The 25,135-nt window shown below is 32.0% G+C and overlaps 1 protein-coding gene across 1 annotated transcript; it reads right to left on the reverse strand.

Annotated features, from left to right (window-relative positions):
* Nucleotides 1-4,456: 4,456 nt before the first annotated feature.
* LOC125810298 (homeobox-leucine zipper protein ATHB-21-like) lies at nucleotides 4,457-6,322 on the reverse strand. The gene is made up of 3 exons (XM_049489806.1): nucleotides 6,184-6,322; nucleotides 5,221-5,531; nucleotides 4,457-4,663 (listed from the first exon to the last, which is right to left on the reverse strand). Exons 1-3 carry the CDS (start codon nucleotides 6,272-6,274, stop codon nucleotides 4,457-4,459), a joined length of 609 nt encoding a protein of 202 aa, XP_049345763.1. The 5' UTR covers nucleotides 6,275-6,322.
* Nucleotides 6,323-25,135: the final 18,813 nt, after the last annotated feature.

The raw sequence follows: 25,135 nt of genomic DNA on the forward strand, positions 1-25,135 counted from the left end.
CTTTGTTAATGCGGTTAAAGTGAAACTCTAGTTAGTTAATGGTATCAGCTATCAACTATTTGTTGTGGCATTCTGAAAATTTGACTCAAAGAGTCTAGTCAATATAGTCAAGTATAGATAAGAAAAAAAGTTAATTCATACTCAAAAACAGTGACAATAGTATGACACACGTGTATTTGCTTATTGTTGTTGTATTTGTTGATTTGCATCCTGTGTGATACCTTACATTGAGTATTCTTTTTTTATTCTTTGGTCTATTGCTGGTGTTTGTTGAGCTTTAAAGGGAATTCTTGGCTGATTGAGTTGTGAAGTTGCTTCAGACATACATGGTTTATAGAATAAAAGATTTCGAGTGTTCTGTGGCACATGAATGGCATGATACAATTTTCAGCTGCCCTTCCTCTTCTAGTCTTGAAGCCATAGCAGTGAGATCAAATCCTCATTAGGCTACCACTAAACAAATGTTTGCTAATACTTGTGCATTAGTCACTTGTGTCAAGAATTTCCCAGAAAGCAGAGGACTTGTTTTGGGATTCTTGAAATGTTTTCTTTGGCAGCCTAAGTTATTACCCAACTATACCATGTTTTCCTGTGCTCGGACTCTCCAGAAATGTTGTGGCACTGCCCCACTCATTCTTATTTTCCCTGTGAGAAAACTTACTGTTCAATAAGAGCTCTCCCACTCGAGTCATTGCTTTCTTTTTGTTACTTTGAAAGTAGCTGCTTCAGCTTCTTTAACTTCAGCCACTCAAAAGTTCGATCTTCTTTTTTATTTCGCATCAATCTTCTAGCTCTTTTACTCTAAGGACCAGAACAATTATTAGGTCCTATTATGATATAATATGGACTTATGGTAGTGAGCTGGTTCCATTCTCCCCTAGTTTTAAATGCTGTTGTTGGTCCCTGACTGATTTCTCGGTCATTATCAAAAGGTGATGTGAACTTATGAGTTCTCCTAGGCATTTCAATTAAAAAGAAAGACCGGCTTGCACCCAAGGGTGTGACCTAGTGTCAATGAAGTGGATTGAAAACCATCAGGTCATAAGTTCAAATTTCAGGGAGGCCAAAAACACTTACCTTGCGGTGTCTATGTTGGTTGGAGGTAGCAAGGAAATCATAAAATTAATCGAGGTACCCGCAAATTGGCCTGAACTCCATGGAAAAAGAAGAAAAATTGACAAATATGAAGACTTAAGTTGAGAAAAATAAAATTTTCCACAGTTCTCATGTATTTCTGTTTTGGTTCTTGGACTGCAATTGAAAAAAAATATATTGTCAATGAGACTATTCAACTCTTCGTTATTATTATTCTTGTGATACTTGTTGTTTGTCTCATTTTTTTGCTTCTTCTTTTCTTTTGGCCTTTGGGCAGGTACCAGATTTATGAAGTGGCGATCCCTCACCAATTGGTTCAAGAAGATCATCAGACTGATAGGAATGGTGCAGATCGAGTGAGTGGCGTGCTAGTTAGTAATGGAAATGATTGCATTGCAAAAGACCATTTCTCCTCGAGACGAGGTCAGAGCATCTATGCTAATTTACACGAAGCTATTTATTGATGTCGATTTGGATATGTTCGTTGCCTGGGAACTGGTCTTATTATCCAATTCCCCCTCTTACATAATCAAGAGGTCTCCTGTTGTAAGCTTTCATAATCTTTCTTGGGTGTCAGATGGATGGGTTGGACTAATTTCCACCTCGACTTTGAATTGTTGTAACATGTCTAATTATTGTCGAAATGACAATAACATATTCAGTGTAATCCTTCTCTGATGTGGAGTCTCACGAGGATAAAGAGTACACAAATTTTACTCCTACCTCGTGGTCGTGGAGATGGAAGTGTTATTTCCAAAAGATCCTTGGCTTGTATTTGCCACTCTTGTGAAATAAAAGAAGAAAAAAGATCAAAGAACTTTTCTTGTCTACTACAATGCTAAAGTCTGTGAAAAAAAAACTCATAAAATTACTATGTTGGTACAAATTGAGAGCCTTTTAATACAAGCTAATAAAGAGAATATAAACGTATAAATTAGTTGCATATGATCGATCATGCTTTAATAAACTATTTAGCAATGGATTATCATATATTTATGTTATCTATATAAGCAACTAGGGGTGTACATGGCTGGGTTGGTTCGGATTTTCAAATATCAAACCAAACCATTTGTGTCGGATTTTTAAATTCATAAACCAAACCAAACCAATAAAACTTGGGTTTTTTTGGGTTTTTCCGGTAAAGTATTCATACAAACATATAATTTACTTGTACTTCAAATATTTCTTTAGTCCTACCAAAATACAACTATCTAAGATGTTTCTTAAAATATAACACAATATGATATGATTAATGACACTAAAATATCCAACAAAAATAATAATAATGAAATCGCGTAAAACAAATATTGCAAATTAACAAGTCATAATGAAAATGATCATAATTTAAAAGTATTAAATCATGCTAAAATTAAGTTTAATAAGTATTAGTTACATGACTAATATTAAAGGAAATTAAAATTAGATTATGTATTTTAATTGTCTAAACCAATGTAAAACTAAAGAACAAATATTCAATATTATTGTCATTCTTAGTGTTGAATTGATTTTCTTTTTGCATTAGTATTAATTTGATTTTGATTTAAGCTTTATTATAATTACCAACATCTGTGGACTATAATTTTTATTGGCTCATTCATAATTCTAAGTTTCAAACTTGAAATAATATATTAAAAGATAAAAACTATGAAAATGTATAAGAAATATTTAAAAATTATATCAAAGTAAATATTTTTATGTATAAAATAAAATTTTAAAATTATATATATAATGTCGGGTTGGTTTGGTCTCGGGTTGGTTTTTTTTAGTTAAAACCAAACCAACCCAAATATAATCGGGTTTTTTTTTTCAAAACCAAACCAAGTCAAACCAAATCACTAGTTGGATTTTTTTTTGGGGTTGACTCGATTTGCGGTTTGGTTCAGTTTTCGGTTCGATTTTGTACACCCTACCCTATAAGCAACTTAGCGATGAATTAGTGATAAAATTATAACTAATTCTATATATTTTTTAGTAGTGATTTCAAACATTTACATCCTTCTCCTTTTGCCATATCATGAAAGTAGGAAAATTCATAAGAGAAGCCTTTCGCCAGAAAATTATATGGGATATTTTTCCTTAATAAGAAATCAATATTTGATTTATAACACTAATAAAAAAAATCGTTTGCAGTTAACTACAAGAAAAATATTGATTACATGAGAATCTTTTTGTAATGGATTTACATAGGAATTATTTCTTGGGACTTACCTAGAGATTTTATTCTTGCAATTTTAGATGGGAAATAATTCTTGGAATTTTGTTACCTAGGGATTTAAGGCTTGTAAGTGTTCCGCTTAATATGAGTGTGTGATTCATCATGTGTAATCAACAATATCCCTATATACTTCATATCCATTTTAATTAGTCGTGTCATCAAAGTCAAATTTTCATGCCCAATTAGAAAAATTGAAAGTGAAAAAGTGTTTACTTTCGAAAATTTGTACTTTCGGTCTGATATCTGAACGATATGATATGTCCACAAGCACAACATTCTTATCCCTTCCACATAGTTTAGAAAAGTGACAATAAAGCATAAAATTGTTAGAAGAAGATAATTGATTTTTAATGTTTGAGTCGAATATAATCGTTCAAAATTATCGAAATTTATATTTTAAAAAAAGTTGTATTCTAAATTTAAAGTTGATTTGGATCAATTTTAAAGTAAAAACGTATTGATGAAATTCTTACTCATGAAATTATGGCTGCCCATCGGAATTTTATAGCAAATTCTAACTATTTGCAAGGTTATGTGAATGTTTTATCAATTTTTTCTTTGGAACTTTGAATAATATAATACATTTGATCCGTAACATACATTATGTTTGTTTCAAATAATATTATGTTTGTTTGTTATAATATTATTATGTTTATTTGTTATCCGTCTTGGACTGAGAATAATTATTTGCAACATGAGATTAAATACATATCTTGTATTTTCTGAGTAAAATAAATAAATAATAATTGGGTGGTTTATTGTCATCCTAAAAAGAACAAAAGTAACTTTAATAGAATATTGTTCTCAAGTAATTGAATAACTTTCTTATCTTACAAAGAACAACAATAACTTTAATAAAATATTTCATAAGTTAAGTGACCATCCAAGAAATAAACTCATTAATACACTAGTAATAATAAGCATACATTATGCAAAGGCAAAGAAAGATGTATACATATACATATATAGGTGTATGGGTTATACTATCTACTATATACATGGTGGAGCTTATCTAATTAAAAATTAATCATAGATATATAATATCAAATATACATATGTTTAATTCGTTCACGTCACATCTTTTGAGACACAATCCTTCTCTGAATTTTATTAATACGGGATGTTTTGTGCATCGAACTGCTTTGATCAGCAACCAAAGAATACATTGTTATCCATCAATATTCCGTCCATTCCAAAATCCTCGAAAAAATGTGGCTGCTCCATTGAAAATATTGATGAAGAAGTAGTAATTGGGCTATTATTATTGCTTGAAACCCTAGCACAATTACTTCCCAATAATAGCCTTTGTATCTCCTTTTTTGCTTCACTCAATTGCTCTTGCATCTTCAAAATCTATATGAAAAATATATCGAAATTTTAGTTTTGATGATTCCATCAGGTTCGGAATATCAAATTCAGTCAACTAATTGCATGTTTGGTTTGTTTTCGTTTAATTAGGTTTCGAATGACTACCTAGGGTTGACACATTTTTAAAGATTGAACTAAGTGATATACAAGATTAATGATTTATTTAATTAGTATAAAGAAATCACATAAACAAGATTATTAAAACCATACGTTTATATATATTATTGTGTTAATCGTTAATTTAACTTATATGTATTGACAATATATAAAATGGTATTCTCACATTTAACACTAAAAATATACCTGTCACCTAGCTACTTAATTTTCCAAGCTATTGATCTCATTAAAAAAATTTAAATGTGCACTACTTACTTTAGGAGGGGATACATGATTGATAGTGTAATTTTATTTTATTTTGTGCTTCATAAGTGTTATGAAACTTCCACTTGATACCTTTTTGCTAGAATATTTATTGACGATATAATTTTTTTTTTACACAATGCATGTTCATGTCCTTTAAAAAGATAATTAGAAAGATGTACCTGAGTTTCAAGATGACATTTCTCAACAATGGTAATCTCATGTTGAGACTTCAACTTGGAATATTTGTCCTCAATTTTCTTTTTCTTCCATCTAGCCCTCCTATTTTGGAACCACACCGTGACTTGTTGAAGGTCAAGGCCAAGCTCAGAAGCAAGCTTGGCCTTGGTCTCCATATCTAGTTTGTGCGCGTCCCCAAAACTCCGTTCAAGAAGATTAACTTGTTCTTCACTAAGCTTCCTCTTCCTCACTACTCCAGCGCTGCTCGTTTCACCTTTGTTCTTCTTCCTTCTCCACCACGGTTGCACCTCTCCTGAAGAAAACCCTAAAATTGCATTAATACATGTATGATTTAACTTATATACGTTGCATGTATTTAAAAAGTTACACTAGTGATTTTAACTTGCTTTATTTGAAGGGGAGCCTTGAAGAAATTTCAAATTTGTCTCTGTATGACCTATAAATTACATGTTCGAACAATGAAAACAATCAGTAATGCTTACATTAGAGTAGGTTGCTTACATCACACTATTTGGGGTGCAACCCTTTCCAGACCCCTACTAACGTATGGTGTTTTATGCACCAGGTTACCCTTTGGCCAATTACATGTTATTTATAGTTATCATTTAGATACCTTGGTGGAGTAAAATTAATTATGCACCACATTCAAGTTAACTTCATTCAAAAGATAGGAGTTTGTTTTGTCTTGTGATCATAGTATCAGGTTAGGTTGACCTACGACAACAATAATTAACTATGTAAATCGAGCTAATATATTCAATTGTACATTGTTATTGTTAAATGAGTTTGATTGACTTACAACAACATTTAACTCAATAAAACAAGTTGATGTAATCGATTATACATTCTTTTTTGTTAAAAATCTTTATACCGTCAGTATAATATATACTATATGTATAACTTAATGTTAGACTCTAAAAATGAAAAAAATAAATTATGCTAACCTTGATGATCTGGTACTAGTTGGGTGTTGATACCAGTATAGTATTGAGAGATCATAACCATTTGATGATCATCAAGTTGGTGATGAGTCATGCTAATATTTTTCTTTGTTTCTTTGTGTTAGGGATGTTTCTTGGTAATGTTGAAATGAAAGTGGAAAGTAGAGAAGACTAAGAAGGCCAATAGTGTTTATTTTAAGACTTTGGTGTGACTATTTATAAAGCTAGATACATAGCCCTCTAGAATATACCTTCCTTCTCTTTACAATATTCAGATTCCATGTGCATGTTGTTTGAAATGCGGAGTTAGAATTTGAAGTTTGTAGGTTTGAGATTTTATCATATTTAAGTCACTGGGTTTTAAATGAAATAATCTGTACATATTAAATGAAGTTGTTAAGATAAATATAAAGTTAATTTGGATCAACATCACTAGGTTCTGTCAAATTCAGACCGTGTTCTCTGACTCTGCACCTACTCATATAATCATGTCATTGTTCCCGAATTGTTTGAGATTCAGATGTAATCGATTGAGAATATAATATTATGGTTGTATAGTAAAAAAAATATGTTCGAGATTCAAGTATAGTTAGTCAACACAGACATAACTAGCTAGCATTTTCAGCCGAATTCAATAAATTTGATCCAAATCAAAACCTTATAACTTTATTTTGTATATTAACATTCATTCCACTGCCATTAAACTAATAATAGACAGAAACAACTATACATTTTATAGAGATTCTGCTATAATTTTTTTACCACAAGGTTTAATCATTTAAAAATTACTCCCTTTATCCCAATTTAATTATGTGACGGTGTTAGATTTCAAAGTCAACTGAGATTTTTTCAAATATTTTTATAAATATTTTAGATTATTAATTATTATAATCTATAATATATTTTATGTAGTATACGATCAAAATGGTGAAGCCGCAATTTCGAAATCCAAATGACATATAATTGAAATAGCAAGTATAAATAAACAACATATATTATACATTTAACGACCTATTATAATGGATAAAATTATTAAAAGTCATTTTGAACTTTATTAATTAAAAGCGTGGGCCTATATTTGATCAAAGTATGACATATCAATCTTACCTAAGTCATGACGCCATGTATATGATGATACCTATCCCTACCATATCATCAATCAGATACGAAGTTTAAGAAAGAAAAAAAATAAATATTTGTATATATTGTAAATATTTTGTGATTGGATAAAATAGATTAAAACTAAATAATTTTAAAATATAAAAATATATATACAATTTATATATGGCAAATTTAAAAAGAAAAATTGGACTCCGGGGGTGGCGGGAGCAATAGTGTTAGATTCATAACTTTTATTAAGAAAAAATTAAAAATATTTTTAAAAAGAAAATCTAACATTTATTTATTTATATAAAATAAATAATTTTAACTTTTTGTATAATGTAGCATGTTCATCTCCACTTAGCTCCGCCCTTAGCACTAATTCAGAAAATTTTTAGGGTCCACCAAATATTGAATATCATAAACTTATAAAGTTTATACTCCATTAATAAGGGGTTACTTTCCACATAGTTCTTTTTTGTCACCTTGTGTGGATTTCATATATGACGGCCAAGTTCTGACTGTACAAAGTCTTTTAAATAAAGAGAGAGAGAGTTATTTTCAGAACCTAATATGAAAATGATGTCAAAAAGACAAAATGAAATCTTTTTAAAGTTTAGATAATGTCATGAATTAAAAAATTTAAATTAGATGGATTGTATTCAATGTTTTTATTATTGAACTTATCTCACTTTATAATTATACGTTTTGATAAAGAGAGAAATTTGTTTTCAGAACCTAGTGTGAAAATGATGTCACAAGGCGAGATATAATTTAAGGTTAAGAACGTACTGTATGTAGGAAATCTTACGAAAAATACTTCATAATGAACACTTATAGGAAATTTTCATAATTTGAAGTGTGTCAAAAAAATATCGTTCTTAAGAATATTTTTATCTGATATAAATATATTCGTCAAGATTCAACAAGTCATTTTAGTATAAAATTATGAGACTGAATCTAACAAAGACTAAAGATGAAAACCCAACATACTATCATATAGGAATAATATTTGTTTATGGTATGTCTCCCCCTCCAAAGAAGGAAAAGAACTTAGATAGTTATCAAAATACGTCACAAATAATTAACAAGATATGAAAGAATGAACTTAGACAATAATACTTCTTTTTGAGATATTGAAATCATTTTTTTAACAAGTTTTATCCTTTATTGCCTCACTTTATTTATCATTTTGTAATTTTTATATGCTTACTTATTTTATCTTTAATCTCTTAGCGAAATTTTGATTCGCTATTGCTTACATATTATCATCCTCAGATTTGGTTCACAGGCAGACCGCCTATATCATCAACCTCGAAAAGTTTTACTATCTTAAAACTAGGAGCTCAATAGTCTAGTTTAATCTTATTTATAAAATAATAATGAATATATTATCGTGCATTATATAATTATACCATCCTCATAGATTGGAATGAAAAATACTCTACTTAATAAGAGAACGTTACTTTCCACACATAGGATTTTTGTCACCATATGTGGAATTTGCAAGGAACATACATCATTTTCTTCTAGAAGATTCGACATCTTATGGACCACCTATTACCAAGTTGGACCCTCTTGTCTGATGAAGGAATTCTTTTATGATATTTGTGTTATAAAGTGTATCATTTTATTGTCCGGAGAATTTTGATAGCTCAATTAATTAATTATTTTTGATTAATTATTCAAACTTTTATGCTTTTGGTAAGGCCTTAGTTCTCCATTTTGTAACTCTCTTCTCAATTTCTTCTTTCCCTACTCTCGTTTTGAAAAAAATAAATTTATGGTCCAATTTAGCTTATTTTAGGAAACAAAATTGTTATTTCCTGTGTTCTAACTTAATTGACCCTTTTTTTTGTTAGTCAATATAAAAAAAGAAGAAATTTCTATATTTAGTCATTTAACTTTTAAATACTCATTTTATTTATAATGAAAATATTTATAGCTACACAAATATTTATGACTTATTTTATACCACAAGTTTTAAACTCTTTAATTTTTTTTTAAATTTCATGTCAAGTCAAATTATATCACATAAATTGAGAAGGACAGAGTAATTCTTTTTCTCTTCTTTTCTTTGTGATTTCTACCTTTTTTTTCATTCAAATTAGGATTAGGAGGAGAAAATATCATAATCTCCATTATTTAGATTTTTGAGTTCATTTCCTTGAAGTTGAATTTTTTAAAAAAAATATGAGTTCTATTAGTTGCTAGTTGACAATGAATTTATTGTTGTATTTGGAGCTCAAATCTTGATCAGAAACTAATTTAGCGAGATTTGAATTGTGAAAATCATATTAAAATTTTTATTTTGAACCAATTAATAACATAAGAAAATTAAGATGGAGTTATCTTAGTCAAGAAGCTAAAGAATCTTAGTGTGAAAATTGTTTACTAGTGTTGCTATCTCTAATAATTGTCAATGTCAACAAGGATTAAAATATATCGAAAGGATAAGGATGTATAAGAAAAGAGAGCGATGCAAAGGAGATTCTTCCAAAGTAAGTATTGGATGTTCTTTTAAGTATATGGTGTCTTTATATTTTGTGTAAAAAAAATATTTATTATAAATTTATCTAATATATAGTTAATTCTAACTGTTCTTAAAGTGGAATAAATGAAAGTAAGGAGCTAACTTATAGTAAAGAAATGTATTTTGAATTAAACATGATATAATTTTGAAAGTTAACTCTAGAGGATGAGAGTTGTTTAAGTATTAAAAAATCAATACTCATCCCTTTTACCGCTAAAATACTCTTCACAACCACCTTTACCCCTTCACGCTCAAGCTCGATCACATTTGAAGTGTGTAATTTTAATATGGATCAATTTTATTTTTGGAATTAGCTATAGATTTTGTCTCTAATTTGCTAGTATCTAATGGAAAATCATAGATAAATAGAATTAATGACGAATTTTGATGTTTCACTGTAAAATTCGTTTATTGCTATTTTTTTTTAGTAGTGACCGGAAAATAAATATTGAGATAAGTCTTGTTCTAATACCATATATAAAAAATGAATATTGGATTTGACGCAACCCAAAAACTAGCTAAAGAGATGAAAATTGTCCACAAGGTGTTAGGGTTTTTGCCCTGATTTTCTTACCTTATTTGAAGTTTATTTTTTTCTTAGAGAAAAAACAAAACATTACCATAAATGTTTTTACTTTTAATGAAAGGAAAATATATTTTTCTTCTATATTTGGTTTATTCTTTCCTTAGATGGAAAGTCTGGAATCTTATAGATTGAAGATCCTATTCTCAAAGCAAAACACAAGCACATCCATAATGTAGTCAATAAAGAGTTTTGTTTATGGAGAAATTTTTCCTCAACAATTTTAATATTTTTATTAATTTTTCATATGTAGATCGATTGGCTAAACCATATAATAATATTTTATTTTTTAGTATAAGTTTTTGTCATCTAATTTATCAATCATATTATTTGCAATTATATGCTTTTGCATGACGCCCTAATCACTGTCAAACCCAACATAACATAAGAAAGGATCCAAAGTGTTGTCTGTGGGTTTACAAGAATCCAACAATTGTTATCCTAACCCTATATACTTTGTGAACTTGATTACTACTATATATCAACTTGACATTATTTATAAATTTTATATTCTCAATTCACTTATGACAATTAATATTCAAGCAATATAAGAAGATTATGCATCTTTTTACCATCGATATAAGACTCTTTCACATCTATTATATATTATTATAAAGATATATTTTTATTATTTTTTAAATTCTTGAAATTCTAAAACTCAATAACATGTTAAGTTAAATAACACTTTAGAGTGGATAAAACTTTGGAGAAGAAGTGCATGCCGCGGAAAGGATTCCCTTTCACATGCTTTAAATTATTGTTCACTCCACCATTTAAAATAATTGATGTTTTAATCTTTAAAAATTGGTCCAAAATATTTAATATTTCACAAAATTAAGAAGCTTAACTGATTTATTTTTTTCAAACATGCTCTTGACATATATTCCTAATTCTATCTACAAATTTAATGATAATTATAATAATAATAATAATAATAATAATAATAATAATAATAATAATAATAATAATAATAATATATTTAGTGTAATTTTATAAGTCAGGTTTAAGAAGAATAAGATGTATTAGACTTAACCCACCTACTTTTGTAAGTTAAAGAGATTATTTTTGTAGATCCTTGGCTCAGAAGAAAAATATCCGACGCAAATCATAAGAAAAGGGACAACAAATTAAAGTTGCAAGTTACAAAATAAATGCAACAACATATGGTAATACAAAGTAAAAAATAAGAAACTACGTAATAACTAAATAATACTAATATAAGGACAAGAGGAGAGAAGGAGGCTAGCCGACTCTCTCTCCCACACATAGTACTATAACAATACTCAACTACCTATTAATATTTTACACTGATCTTCGACCTTCACTCTTGGCTTTTCTACCTAAAATCATGTCCTCAATATATCAACGGATGTTGTGTCATGTTTTGTCTAACCATTCTTCACCCCTCTCAGTTCTTCTTCGTTCTACTTCTACCTCTTCTAAGTCCTACTACAACCAACCTCTCATACCTCCTTATTAGTGTATCCTCACACCTCCGATGTTCATATGGCCATCTCAACCAGCTTGGTTCCCTCATCTTGTCCGTTAGTACTAATGTCACTTCCACCTTGCCCCATAGAATTTCGTTCCTAATCATTTCTTTGAGTGTGCCACACATCCATCTGATTATCTCCATCTTTACTATCTTTATCTTTTACACGTGAGCGTTCTTGACTGACCACTCTATTTCATACAACAACATTGGTCTAACCATCACTCTACCTTTAAGCTTTGACGATATATTCTTATAGCATAGTACACCAGATGACACTCATGCAAGCCTCCATCTTACTCACTCTGTTCCAATATCGTGTGTGACATCATTGTCAATTTCTCCATCTCCTTTAATTATGAATCCAAGTTAGCATAGTATTGTTAACTTGATTTAATTTATGCTAATTAATTGGTGTCATGTTTATCCCGACAAGACAAGGTCTTGTTTCCCATCTTCAAACTAGGGATTTTAAATGCTAATTAACTCCTAATAACGATTTGATAAGACCACCAAGTTCCTGGCTAATCAGAATCATCCTCGTAATTATGTTGCTTAATATTAATAGTATTAGTTTAATGTTTTAATTAGTATACATTTGATATCAAAAGTATCATTATCACGTGGCACGGTCATAAGCTTAAGTGTCCTTTATATTTACCTTTTTTTTAATTCAAAAGAGATTAAAGTTGTGTGCTTTAGTGGTCCTTCTCATTTCATTATAGACTAATTACACCTTAATTAATTCTAGGCCTCTTTAGTTATTACTCCATCTGTCCCTAATTACTTGTCCACTTTTTTTTTGGTTGTCCCTAATTACTTGTCAATTTTGACAAATCAAGAAAGGACAATTTTTTTTTACCTATTATATCCTCAATTAATTACTTTGAAAAAGATAGAACTCCTTGAAAATCTTAAGTGTTTAATTCATTCACTTCATAATTAATAGGGTAAAATGGTAAAATCACTATGTCATTCATTGTTTTATTAATAGGTGTGTCAATTTAAAAGTTGACAAGTAATTATGGACAAATGGAGTATATCTTACTTCCTCTGTCCCTAATTACTTGTCCACTTTTGAATTGACACACCTATTAAGAAAGCAATTATTGACATAGTGAGTTACCATTTTACCCCTATTAATTATGAAGTGGATGAATTAAAAACTTAAGATTTTCAAGAAGTTCTGTCTTTTTCAAAGTAATTAATTGAGGGTATAATAGGTAAAAATATTTTGTCCTTTCTTGATTTGTCAACATGGACAAGTAATTAGGGACAACTAAAAAAGAAAAATTGAACAAGTAATTAGGTAGGGAGTATTTACTCCGTATATTTACCTATTCAATCATATACCCTTTATTCCATATTAACAGAATTTTTGGGCTTTTTTCTTGTAGTTCAAAAGAAATAAATTATTCAAAGTTTTAGATAAATGTTTGATTTTTATTTTTTTTTGGTTCTTTACTTACATTTTGTAGATACTAATAAGTTCAAGAGATTTAATTATTCATATTTATGATTTTAATTTAAATAATTTCTATTTTCAAGAATAGTTTAACAATAACTATTGCATCCGTCCATCTTTGCCTGTCCACTATACACTATTTTGGGATGTCCAACAATACTTGTCTAGTTTATAAATAAAATCAATAAATAATTCACTATTTTGTATCTATTTTATCCTTACTATTAAATGCTATTCTTTTTTTCAATGTTTAAGATGCCTTATATTGAATAGGTGATTTGGTAAAATTAATTTATTGTGCATGCTTCTTAATTCATGTGTCAAGTCAATAATGAATAACTATTGTTGCACAGAAGAAGTAAAAGGGTAAAAGTGAAAAGCTATGTTCAATTTATATGCTAATTTTTTTTTGTAAGTATACATTACGTCAAAAAATCACTTAATATGAAATAAAAGGAGTAATTTTTTACAGCTATTAAGCCACTAAAACACATATGACATTCCACTAATCATAGTACTTCCAAGACCAAGGGATACTAAGCAATCTTCAAAGGTTGCATTATGATCAACTTTAATTTTTACTAATAAATAATACAAGAATCATTAGTAGTGTTGATTTGTTATTTACTTTCTTAATTGGGAGTTTGGGACCACCACCAGCCTTAAACCAGCTTCCAATATGTTGGAAAAATAAATTAAAGTTGTAGAAAATTCAAAATTATTTAGAATTTATTTTTTATTTAATTTATGTCTACTTAGAATTTATAGTCATATTGATATAGGAACCGTTTTTCTTGTTTTGAGTTAAAGCAGGCTGCGTAATATTTTCTAATCATATAAGAGAGACTTATGCTGAAGTAGACACGTCTTTGTTAATGTGCTTGCTTCAGCATGTTTCGAAAAAAAGATATTTTTTTTGTTCTATTTAATTTAATTAGTGTATAATTCTCTTATTATATAAGAGAGACTTCATGCTGAAGCAGGGTCGTCTCTATCGACATGTCTGCTTCAAAGTGTTTTGAAAAAAAAAAATTTAAAAATTACTTTTTTTTTGTTCGACTTTAATTTAATTAGTGTATAAATTTTTCGAAATTATGGGATCCCTTTTATCTAGGACTTTTAGTTTTAAATTCATATTCTTTAGTTATAACTTTATTATTTTGAATGTCGATAATGTTTGTTTATATCTAGTAACTACTTTGAATATGTCACGATCCAGACCATCGTGATTGGCACTTACACTAACCCTCCGGTGGAGAACCATTTATACTAATTAGCTAACAAACTTAATCAAAATACTAAAACATTTAAGTTACGGAAGCAAGTTAAATGCTAAGGAAAGAATTAGGGAGTTCCCAAAAACTCCAAACAAAAGTCTAACAACTAAAACAAATGCTGAAGTAACACTTAGAACATGAAAGTCAACGTACCAAAACTCTAACAAGATCCATAAATCTAAACAAGAAGGGTTACAACCCCAAACTGATGTACTAATAACTAACTAGAAAGTCTAAGTCCGAAATGTGGACATAGACAGAAAGAGAACTTATGGCATCCCGGAAGAACTGGTTCACCCTTGAATTCGAACGACGATCACTGATCTTCTAAGCGAGGTCTGTCAATAGCCGCCTGAAGATGCCCTGTACTCAACAAAGAAAGAGCAAGTGCAGTATCAGTACACAACCACAGTGTACTGGTAGGATCACGCGGTTATCCCACTAAGTGCAACATAAATAAGTCAATATAACAATACAATAACATGCAAATACCGAACATGTACAATATCAATTATCACATTCTTAACAATATACATTTGCAACAAGACATTGGTCCTCTCATGGAACCCAAACCCAAACAGTTAGCATACCGAAATGTGGTACCCGATCCAATATTTATGCTGAAACGTGGAAACCGATCTCATATTTATGCTGGATCGTGGCAACCGATCCAAGTTACTGTATCGGAACGCAACACCCGATCCATTCAACAAGCCACAATCACAATCACAAAGTATATTTTCATAATCATACGATCAAGTCATGATTTATGGCATTCATCATTCATCTATCCTCATTTACAATTAGTGTGATCAATAGTGAAACATTCACATACATACACGTATTATAATGAAGCAAGAACAAACATATATCACATAATCATGAAATCACAACCATCACCTACCTCGAAACAAGCTTGAAACCCCTGAGAAACTTGATCCTTCCCTTTCCGGATTCGTTCCGCTTGCTCTTGGTCTACAAACAATCAATATAACATGGGAATCAATAAACAATAACTAATTACCCGAATTACTAACAATCCTATCAACCCTAAATCAAACCCATGATCTCAATATCCAAATTATTATTTTTTCCAGCATAATTACCAGATCAAAACTCTCCCCCATCAATAACTACCCATTAGATTACGTTCTACGGATCAAAACACGGATTTGGGGAGTGAAAATCTTACCTTTAGCCTCAAGAATGGTGAAAAACTGTCAAGAAAAGCTCTGGGTTCGTTGCTTAGCTCTCAAGTTTGAATATTCCAGAATAAAATGATTTTGGGGTTTATTTCCGACTTTAAGTCACGACTGTCCCACCACAGTGATACTAACCCCGGTACACCGCCCCGCCCTAGCGGGAATAATCCTACCTCAGTAGCTTGCACGGGACCAGTGAGTCGATTTAAGAATTCCAAACTCCCATTTCACAAAACACCTTCATCCCATGACACTCGTAAAATATTCGTTCACACTAAGATCAATTTCGGGAGTTGTACTCACTCGAATTCAATTCCGTAAAGTCGTACATGTTCTTTAACGTCTTAGCTATTCATTCATGTAATCAAAATCATAACTAGATCACCCCATTGCTACTAGATTTTTCTATACCTTATTGACTCCTATTTCATCCAAATCTGGACTAGGTTGGGAAATCTCAAGTTACTACGAAAAAGTTTTTCGATCCAAAAATTTTCCTCGTTGGCTTTTCTATAACGACGGGAATAGGTCGCTACAGAATAAAATATCAACGATCGATGATGAAAAATACTTAGTTATGGACATCTCAATGGACCTCCTCACATTAAATTTTACAAACAAAAAGATGATCTACTACCATACAAATATATTACATATAATTTATTTTAGAGTGAAAATTTAAATCATTTAACCAATACAACTTATAATTTATCAATATTAATAATATTTATCAAATATTTATTTTACACTTAATGAGATAATTTAATATCGTTTAATTAATAATACTTAAAAATAAATTTGTGAAAATATTGGGCTCGTGCACAACACAAAATCTTGAATACAACTGCTAACTTTAATCTTAAATTTTTAGAGTTACATTTTTTTTACGATTAAAGTAATTATTAATTTGAGACATAAGGAATATAAAATCATTCCTTAAAGATTTCTTAGAAATTTGTTCAACTATTTATCGAACAAGGTTAATTTTAAAAAGAAAAAAATTCTTAGACTTATTTGATTTTCTTTTTAAAAAAAATCATTTAAAAGGTACTGTAAAAAGTAGTAAACGGCTAGTTATATTATAAATAGATGTGTTGGCTAATTATTTTTATATTGTGGAAATTCGTAGAGAACAACATAAAAGTAATGAAAAATTATAGAGAACATTTATAGTTTATAAGTAAATTATTTACATTCAAATTGGTATTCTTCATTTCAATTTATTTGTCCTACTTTCTTTATTTAGTGATTTGTCTTTAAAAAGAATGTAATTTTTCTTTTCTGAAAAACTTTTTGCTTTCAACTTTCCACGAGACATGATCTTTAATTTAAAATCAAAATATATACAAAAAAATTACTTTCATAAATTCATATCAAGATAAAATAGGAGATACAATTAATTAAAACGGAGAGAATATTAAAATTATTATGATCTTAAGAAAGAATCAAGTAAGAAGTGCAACAAATCTTTCTCCGGAAGTTATTGAAAAGTGAGAAAACAACCCAAATGTGGAAAAGAAGTATGAAATCAATTAAAGTTTTATGAAAAGATAACATTAACAATTAGAATGTTAAAAAGAAAGTGCTCTAATTTCTCAAACTTTAATACTTGTGTGGACAAAATATTTCTTACAGAAATTTACTAGCAGCAACCATGAATGGAAATATTATGGTCACATGTTTTTTTAAAGTTAAAAGTCTTTTCTCAAAAGTTGTTAGTTTTTTTTTTTTTCAACAAGAAAAGTATTTCAAAGTTCTAATTTGACTTACAAGTTACAGCGTAAGAATTAAGAGGGATCGCAAAATTAATTAATAATGCTACGTCCAATTATGAAAATAATTTATTTTCTGTCGAATTATTTCTAATATAATAAAATATAAATTATACCATTAAAAGTTCATAATATATACACTTATATATGCCGATGACAGATCATTGCTAAAACTAATGAAGGGATCATTGATGGAGCACATATAAAGGGAGAATAATTCAATAACAGATCTACTAGCAGTATATAGAAGGAAATCAGATGATCCGAATATGTATAATAGATATCCCTATATGTTATTTTGGAGCTGATGTTAAGTTTTGATGATTTAATAAACTTAGAGATCTAACAAGGAACATGATCCTTGTTATTGGGACGATAACAGTGAAATGAATGAATAAACTCAGTGTGAGAAATATTTGTGTGTCATCATCAAAAAGGGGGAAAATGTTATATTCTAGGTGTTTTGATGATCCTCACAAATGCAGGGACCTGGTCCCTGGCGGAGTGCTCTCGTCCAGATTCAAATGGAGTACAATTGTAAAGCTGTCATGTCAGGTGATAGGTGAAAAGGGCAGTGTACTGCACCAATAGGAAGAGCGGACGAGACTGTCCATTTCAGTGGCTCACAATTGCAGGGACCCGGTCCCTGGCTGAGTTCTCTCGTCCAAATCTATAATGGTGTGCAACTGTAAAGCTGACCTGTCAGAGGTTGGTGAGGCGTCATCGTACTTCACCAATTAGAATGGACGAGGTTGTTTGTCCAACGGTCAATAACTCTTTATGGTTGACTCAGTCAAACTGACAAATAACAAATTAATTCATTCATTCAAAAGGAGAGAGAGAGAGGATGTCTTCTTAAGAACTCACTAAGAAAAGTTTGCTAGGGACCTGGTCCCTGCAAGACTGCATATGTGAAAGGACGACAAGACAACTGTCAGAAAGGCTGCCACTTCTGATGTGGTAGGTGCACGTCTTTCCAGAGAGACATGCTCTCAACTAATGGGCGGTCCCAAGGAGTTTGTGTTCATTTTGATATAATCTCTTAACACAAAACACAAACTCAAGATTTGGCAAACAAAACTTGAATTTTCTCTGAAAATTCATAAGTTTGAAAAAAAGTCCATCTTCAAAGAAGAACTCAAGCACAAGAACACCTAAAACAAGGACCTGATCAACTGAAAGAGTGCTTTCCGTACCTGTTGTTGTTCTTGATTGTTTGTATTTGTGCTTGACTTGTAGAGTTTGTTTCACTTGTGTTAGAAACGTTTCAAAACTTGTGAGAAGTATTTGTAAGAACATAGTTAGGGGTTACTTTGTGTCTTACTGTAAAATTTTACATTAATCGTTGGGGATTAGTGTAGTGGGCAATGCAGGCATTGCTTAGGCTCGGTTAAGTAATAGTTGTATTACTTAGTCTGAGATTAGGAGGTTAATCTCATTGTTGTGGTGTAAACTGTGTTTTACTTTTCTGTGAGAAGATTAGTAAAAACAGTTTGAAAAGTCATGTGAGGCAGGTTGTGGTTTTACTCCCTTGAGGAAGGAGGTTTCCACATAAAACTCTTGTTCTTGTTTACTTTGTGCTATATATTTTCCGCACTTTTACTTTTGCACTGTTATTCTGACAAGGGACCTGGTCCCGAGATTACTGGTGAGCACATACATTTCAATAATTGGTATCAGAGCCTGGGCTCTCTATCTGGTTAACACTAAGAGAGAGATTCCTGAAGGAAATGACGACACCAGTGAGCATGCAAAGAAGTCAGTCTCCCACAAGACCTCTTCTTCTTGATGGTCAGTTCTATAGACATTGGAAGATTCAGATGAGTGACTATCTTCTGGCGGAGGACATTGAGGTGTGGAGTGTCATCTGTGAAGGTCCCTATGTGCCAACTATGGAGGTCATAGATGAAGAGGTCAGAAGAGTCATTCCTAAAATGCGACAACAATATAATGACTTAGACAAACGATTGGTCAAGAGAAATCATAAAGAAAGGAAGTTGCTGATGTGTGGCCATAGCGTAAATGAAAAGATCTAATCTCATCTTGCGAATCAGCTAAGGAAATCTGGGATCTGCTGAGAATAACGAAGGTACTGAGAAAACAAAGAAATCTAAGATAGATCTTCTTACTACTCAGTTTGAAAGCTTCACCGTAAATGAAGGTGAATCTATTCATGAGTTGCGTACCAAATTCTCCACCATCACAAATGAGCTCAGGTTTCTTGAAAAACCTGTCCTTATGTGCAAGTAGGTCTCTAAGATTCTGGAAATTCTTCAAAGATCTTGGACAAATGAATCTGTGCTCGGTAGTGAGACTAGGGATCCTGACATGGTGACTCTGGATGCACTATTTGAGCATCTTCAAATTCATGAAATGCACAGAAAAAATGGAGGGTTGTATTCTCGAAGGTGAAAAAAAAAAGGGGGACCAGGTCCGTGACAAGTCAAGCAGAAGAGAAGCTGATTATCAGGCGATGAATGAGGAGTTGGCTGCATGGGAAAATTCCTCAAGTGATTCAGATAATTCTGAGCACTCTAATGACGCTTTCATGGCAAAGTCAGATGAGGAAGATGCTAATGAAAATGTAACCTTATCATATTTCAAGCAAAACTTGAATACCTTTTCTATCAGTAAATTGAGAAAGTTAGTTGTTGTATTACTTGATTTGATAAGTAAGCTAACAATCAAGGATGATCTCGTGAACAATAGCCTAAACATCTCTCAAGATGGAAAAATTGCCTTAGTCACCCAAATATCTGATTTTGAAAATCAAATGGTTGTTCTAGAAGCTGAAAATCTAGAACTGAAGGAAAAGATAAAAGGGATGACTAATACAGTTTTTAAAGGAAAGAACGAGGCAAGCATCTTGTAGCTGGAGCTTGAAAATAAGCTGCATACTGTTGAAACAAAGATGGAATTGGCTTTAGAGAGAAATCGTGTGTTGGAGAGGGACCTGGTCCATGTAAAAGAGGAACTTGAAAAATCCCTCAAATGGACTAATTCCTCTAAGATCCTTAAAAATCTACTTGGTCAAGGAAACAACAGTAAAAGAGGGCTGGGCTGCGAAAGGATAAATCCCCTATACAATCCTCAAAGCAAATCTGTTTCTGATGCTGATGATCTATTGTGAGTGCATTGTGGTCGAGATGGACATCTTAAGAGAGATTGTCCTGTGTTAAAAGAGTATGGAGAAAGTTCATCAAACTATTCCAAACAACGGAATAGACTGAAGAGGGGACATGGTTCTGCTTATGGTCCTAAGTTGAATAAAACCAGTCTGCTTCAATGGACAAAAGATTTTCTTATCACTCTGTTATCAACTTACTGGGAACTCCATCTCAAATGGGTTCCCACGGCTAACAAGTAATTTGCTATGTAAGTGAGAGGAGGCAATATCAGTCAGAGTTGGTTTATGTATGTATAGTGGATGCTCAAAGCACATGACTGAGAAGGCTACAAAACACTCTCTCTCTCTCTCAAGGGACTTCAAGGTGGAGGTGTCTTTTTTGGCAATGACAAGAAATGGTACATTCTTGGTGTAGGCAGAACTTGAAAGTCTGTGGAACACTCTTTTGAAGTTGTGTACTATGCCAATGAGTTGAAGTACACTCTTTCAAGTGTATCACAGATTTGTGATGAACAAAAATGAAGTCAAGTTCTTATCATATAAATGTGTGGTCACAAACTTGCTCTCTCGGGTGATGATCTTGATAGAAAAGAGATGCAAGAACATGTATATTGTTGATTTGAACACTGCTTGTAGTAACAAGGTCAAAGTGAGAATGCTGATCAATGACTCAGGAGACTCGGCCATGTGAGGGCTCCTTTGCTTAACAAACTTGTGTCAAGGGACCTGGTCCTCGGTTTGCTAAAAATAATTTTTGCAGATGACAAAATATGTGATACTTGTGTTAAAGAGAAGCAGATCAGATCATCCTTCAGGTGGAATAAGCTGGCTTTTAATCTTTTAAACAACTTTTGGGCTGAAGTGATGAATACTACATGTTTTGTGACCAAAATGATGATATTGAGAAGTGTAATCTCAATGATTATTAAAGAGTATTTGTGGGATATTCTTCCTCCAGCAAGGCTTATTTGGTGTATAAAAATGTGCACATTAAAAGGGATGTTCATGTGTTTGATGAATTTAGAAGAATTGAGACGTTGCAAAATAAAGAAGACTCTGAGATGAAAGATGCTTCAGATTCATAGAGACGGTCTAAATAGTGAGCTTGCTGAAAAACATCCGCTTCATGAATTCAGCAATCTCAAGAAAGCTGATGAATATGATGAACCTAATGAGGGACCCGGTCCTGTAGACAGTGCTGAACAAAGATGATGTAGTTCAAACTGATAATGTGAATTTTGAAGTAGAGAATGAAGAAGCTGATCAAGTTCAGTTTGAAAGAAGCAAAATATGACACTCGTTTCCCCAACAAGCTGATAGGTTGTCTTAATTCCTCCTCAACAATGGCTTCAAAAGAGGTAAAACTGACAAAACCCCCTCTTTGAAATCACTAGGAAAGGAATTGCTGATTATTCAAGTACATGTTGATGATATCATCTTTGAAGCCACCATTGAGGTGTTGTGTGAAGAGTTTGTTGCACTCATGAATAGTGAGGATTACATTTCTTCTTGGAGCTGTAGATCAAGCAAACCTCTAACGGTATCCTCGGGTGTCAAGAAAAGTATATCAATGAGTTGCTTAAATGGCTTAACATACTTGAAGTCAAGACAATGATAAAGAAGAGTAATGCCATCATGAAGTTTTGCAAAATGAAAGATCAAGTGGCTGACATCTTCACTATAGCCCTAAGCAAGGACCAATTGTATACTCTCACAGGAACTTAGCTACAGGAAAGAAGATATCACAGCGTGCAGAGCAATTGATGTCTGATCAAAGACAGGGATCTGGTACCAGTTCAGAGAAGCTGCTGAAAATGTCTCATGTTATGGAAGCCTAGGCAATTCATAATCCCATGGGCACTAACTTGAAATTGGATGTGGATGAGCCTGGTTCAGAGATTCCATTCTTGTACAAAGGAATCACATTTGAAGGCTGCCGAGAAAATCTTGAGACATTTGAAGAAGACAGGGGAACCGATCCTATTCTGTCAATTAGGAGACTTTTTAATTTGGAGTGCATGGTGCTGCTGATTATGTTGGGTATCAAGTTGATGGAAAGAGTACCTCAGGAGTGGCTTATGCTATAGGCTGATCTTTCACTCATTGGGAACTAAAAGGCAAGATTCAGTTGCTTTTTCAACAACTTAGACAGAGAATGTAGCAAGTGCAGCTTGATGGGTTCAACTCTTGTGGATCAAGCAGCATATTGAAGCTCTTAGAAGACCTAGCTGATATAATCAAACTGATGTTGGGAATGCTGAAACCTTCTTGAATGGAATCTGCCTAAAGCAATCAACTCTCTCATGACTATGCAAATGGAGCAGGTATCATTGTTTTTCAGTTATATATGTTTTAGCAAGTTCAGTCTCATATCTTTTGTAGGTATACACACATGGCAAAAGGGTTGAAGGAAAAGGGAGGTCAGGATAGATCTAGGCAATCACATTCAAACTATAGAGAGGGACACGATCCATTCTCTAAGGTTAACACTCTTAACATTGCATTTTGAATTATGTATGAGAATCGTTACAATTGTCACATGTCTGTCATTCAGGTATCTGACCACTGTCCCATCTTTTGAATACCAAAATGACACTTTCTTTCACATGATACACCCTTTTCACTTCCTTTATATTCCATATTTCTTTTCAAATCCCTTTCCAAAATCTGAAAATTTTAAAACCCTCTTTTCTCCTCTTAAAAACACTTCAAATGGTTAAACACTTTGTTGATGAAGATGTTTTAAGTGTGAAGAGGAACTAGGTCCATTAAGCAAAAAGAAGAAGCAGAAAAGATGATGTTAAAAAAGGGAGAAGTTGATATTCTGAGAACTCAAAGTATTCTGAATAGGAGGGTGTCTGATTTTTTTTTAAAAAATGAAAAGAAATTTTCTTTTTGGTTCCTCAATTATTGATCTATTCATCTCGGAGGTCATGATGATACTGACATGGTTTTCCTAAAAGCTCAGCTTATGAAGCAGCACTATCAAAGGGACCAGGTTGAAAAAAAAAACTGGCAGCCTTGAAGGTTCAAAATAAAGGCTGGGTAGCAAAGAATGTGAGCTTCAAGAGAGGCTTCTGAAAATACCATGCTAAGAGATATGCTCTACTAATTCTATTCTTTCAATCCCTTGCCTCTAAGTCATCCCCTCTCTTCCTAAATTTCTATGTCAATCCTCATTCCTCTTTTTCTATCGAAACTGAGTGGGCATTGTCACGATTTTCATTCGTAATCATATTTGCAATGCTTTGATGGCTGATTTTTTATTTATGGATGAAAAATGCCTTGTTTCTACTGATTTGTTTCATTACTTTATGAATTTTTACTCTTCAGTGTTGCCCAAGTGGCCATGAATTTGCTTGAACTGCATTAAACCTTTTTTATGATGTCAAAAGGGGGAAAATTGTTAAGGTATGAGATCAATGATGTTAGCTATTTGAAGAAGACATGGTCATGCCGATAAGGGGAATCAATGCTAGCTACTTGAAGAGGACATGGTCATGCTGATAGAGGGAAGAAGTTGAACAAGTTTGTCATCATCAAAAAGGGAAAAAATGTTATTTTGATGTTTTGATGGTTTGACAAACTTCGGGGATGATGAAACTCCAGTTACAATGAGAGTTCTTGTTGATAAGGAGAACTGGTGAATAAGTCTGTTATCATCAAAAAGGGAGGAAATGTTATTTTGGAGCTGATAATAAATTTTGATGATTTAACAAACTTAGAGATCTAACAAGGAACCTGGTCCTTGTTATTAGGACTGATGACAGTGAAATGAATGAATAAACTTAGTGTGAGAAATATTTATGTGTCATTATCAAAAAGGGGGAAAATATTATATTCTAGGTGTTTTGATGATCCTCACAAATGCAGGGACTAGGTCCCTGGCAGAGTGCTTTCGTCCAGATTAAAATGGAGTACAGTTGTAAAGCTGTCATGTCAGGTGGTAGGTGAAAAATGTCATATACTTCACCAATATGAAGAGCGGATGAGACTGTTTGTTTCAGTGGCTCACAATTGCAGGGACCCGATCCCTGGCTGAGTTTTCTCGTCCACATCTATAATGGTGTACAGTTGTAAAGCTGTCCTGTCAGAGGTTGGTGAGGCGTCAGCGTACTTCATCAATCATAATGGACGAGGTTGTTTGTCCAACGATCAATAACTCTTTATAATTGACTCAGTCAAAATGGGAAATAACAAATTAATTCATTCATTCGAAAGGAATGAGAGCCAACATGTCTTCTTAAGAACTCACTAAGAAAAGTTTGCAAGGGACCTGGTCCCTACAAGACTGCGTATGTGAAAGGACGACAAGACAGCTGTCAGAAAGGTTGCCACTTCTGATGTGGTAGGTGCACGTCTTTCCAAAGAGACAGGCTCTCAACCAATGGGAGGTCCCAAGG

This window comes from Solanum verrucosum, unplaced genomic scaffold (genome assembly GCF_900185275.1).
Source record: "Solanum verrucosum unplaced genomic scaffold, falcon-dt-bn FXZP01000038.1, whole genome shotgun sequence".
Taxonomy (NCBI): domain Eukaryota; kingdom Viridiplantae; phylum Streptophyta; class Magnoliopsida; order Solanales; family Solanaceae; genus Solanum; species Solanum verrucosum.